Here is a 1,564-nt window from a genome sequence, read left to right on the forward strand (position 1 = left end):
CAACCAGTACCTGATGGTCCTGGCCACCACTGGGTAACTGGGAAGGGGGTTTGGGGGGGTTTTGAGCCAACGGGGCAAAATCCCAGTTACAGCAAAGCCACCAAAACCCCACAAAAATGGCTTAAAAATTGCTTTAAAATGGCTTAAAAATTGGATTTGGTGATTAATGTTCCAGGTCAACCAGTACCTGATGGTCCTGGCCACCACTGGGTAACTGGGAAGGGGGTTTGGGGGGGTTTAGAGCCAACCGGTTACAGCAAAGCCCCAAAACCCCACTAAAATTGCTTAAAAATTGCTTTAAAATTGCTTAAAAATTAGATTTGGTGATTAATGTTCCAGATCAACCAGTACCTGATGGTCCTGGCCACCATTGGGTAACTGGTTTTGGTTACTGGGGAGGGTTTTGGGGGGGGTTCAGAGCCAACGGGGCAAAATCCTACTTAAAGCAAAGCCCCCCAAACCCACTAAATTGCTTAAAAATAGCTTAAAAATGGAATTTATTGATTAATATTCCAGATCGACCAGTACCTGGTGGTCCTGGCCACCACTGGGTAACTGGTTTTGGTTACTGGGGAGGGGGTTTGGGGGGGATTTAGAGCCAACAGGGCAAAATCCTGGTTATGGCAAAACCCAAAACACTCACTGAAATTGCTAAAAAATTGAATTTATTAATTTTCTCCTCACAGGACACCCCGACCCACCGCTCCCCGACCCCCCACTGAGGAACCCACCCCCCTGCGCCCCCCAAGTGGCCCCACGGCCTCCGGCTCCACCGCGGCCACCGGTGAGTGGGGAGCAAAAAACCACCTTTAAACCCCAAATTTCCCATTAATTCCCCCAAATTTTTTACTGGGGGCAAACCCCCACTCCCAGTCCTGCTGGCTCTTCAAACTGGGTTTACCGGTTTGGCTAAATTAGTGCTTTTTTCCCCCTGTTTTGCCCAGACCCCCCCGCGCCGGGGGGCGCCGAAGGCTTGGCCCAGGAGGAGGAAGAGGAGGAGGAAGACGACGGCGGCGCCGAAGGCTCCTCTTCGCTGGACGAACCCGACACGGCCGAGCTTCGGCGCCGACGGCTCCAGAAACTGGCGGCGCCTCCCTCGGACTCACAATGACATCACCAACACCATTTTGGGGCCGTTTGGGGTGTTTTTTGGACCCTCGGGCACCACCAGCCGGATGGATTTATTATTTTTTTTTCCTGCCTTTTTCCCCCTTATTTTCCACCAAAAAAAACCCTTCTGGAAGCAAAAACCGGTCCCCGGCAGCGCCGCCAAAACATTCCCAGCCCCTTTGCCGCGGCACCATGGCAAAAAAAATGAATTTCTTGACTCCTTTTGCCCCGTTTTTCCCCCTTTTCACCCCAATTCTCTACCTCTCCAGCGATGGCCTGTTTTGGGGTAATTCTGCCCATTTTTGGGGTCACCCAGCCCCCCTTTTCGGCGCCGTAATTAAGGACGGGGCGTTTGTTTGATGGCGGTGACCGAGCGGCTCCTGGCGCTGCTTGAAATTGCTCAAAATCACCCGTTTTTCACCCAAAATCTTCTCTGGGTGTTTCCCGCTGCGGA

General features: G+C 52.2%; 1 protein-coding gene across 1 annotated transcript in view; it reads left to right on the forward strand.

Moving 5' to 3' along the window:
* SYVN1 (synoviolin 1) overlaps positions 1–1,327 on the forward strand; it is an 11,421-nt gene extending 10,094 nt beyond the window's left edge. The window contains exons 16-18 of the mRNA XM_014966562.1: positions 176–210; positions 687–784; positions 945–1,327. Of these exons, the coding sequence (XP_014822048.1) occupies positions 176–210; positions 687–784; positions 945–1,111 (300 nt within the window). The 3' untranslated portion in view covers positions 1,112–1,327. The remainder of the gene's footprint in view (positions 1–175; positions 211–686; positions 785–944) is intronic.
* The last annotated feature ends 237 nt before the right edge of the window (positions 1,328–1,564 follow it).

The sequence above is a fragment of the Calidris pugnax genome, unplaced genomic scaffold, assembly GCF_001431845.1.
Source record: "Calidris pugnax isolate Ruff unplaced genomic scaffold, ASM143184v1 scaffold77, whole genome shotgun sequence".
Taxonomy (NCBI): domain Eukaryota; kingdom Metazoa; phylum Chordata; class Aves; order Charadriiformes; family Scolopacidae; genus Calidris; species Calidris pugnax.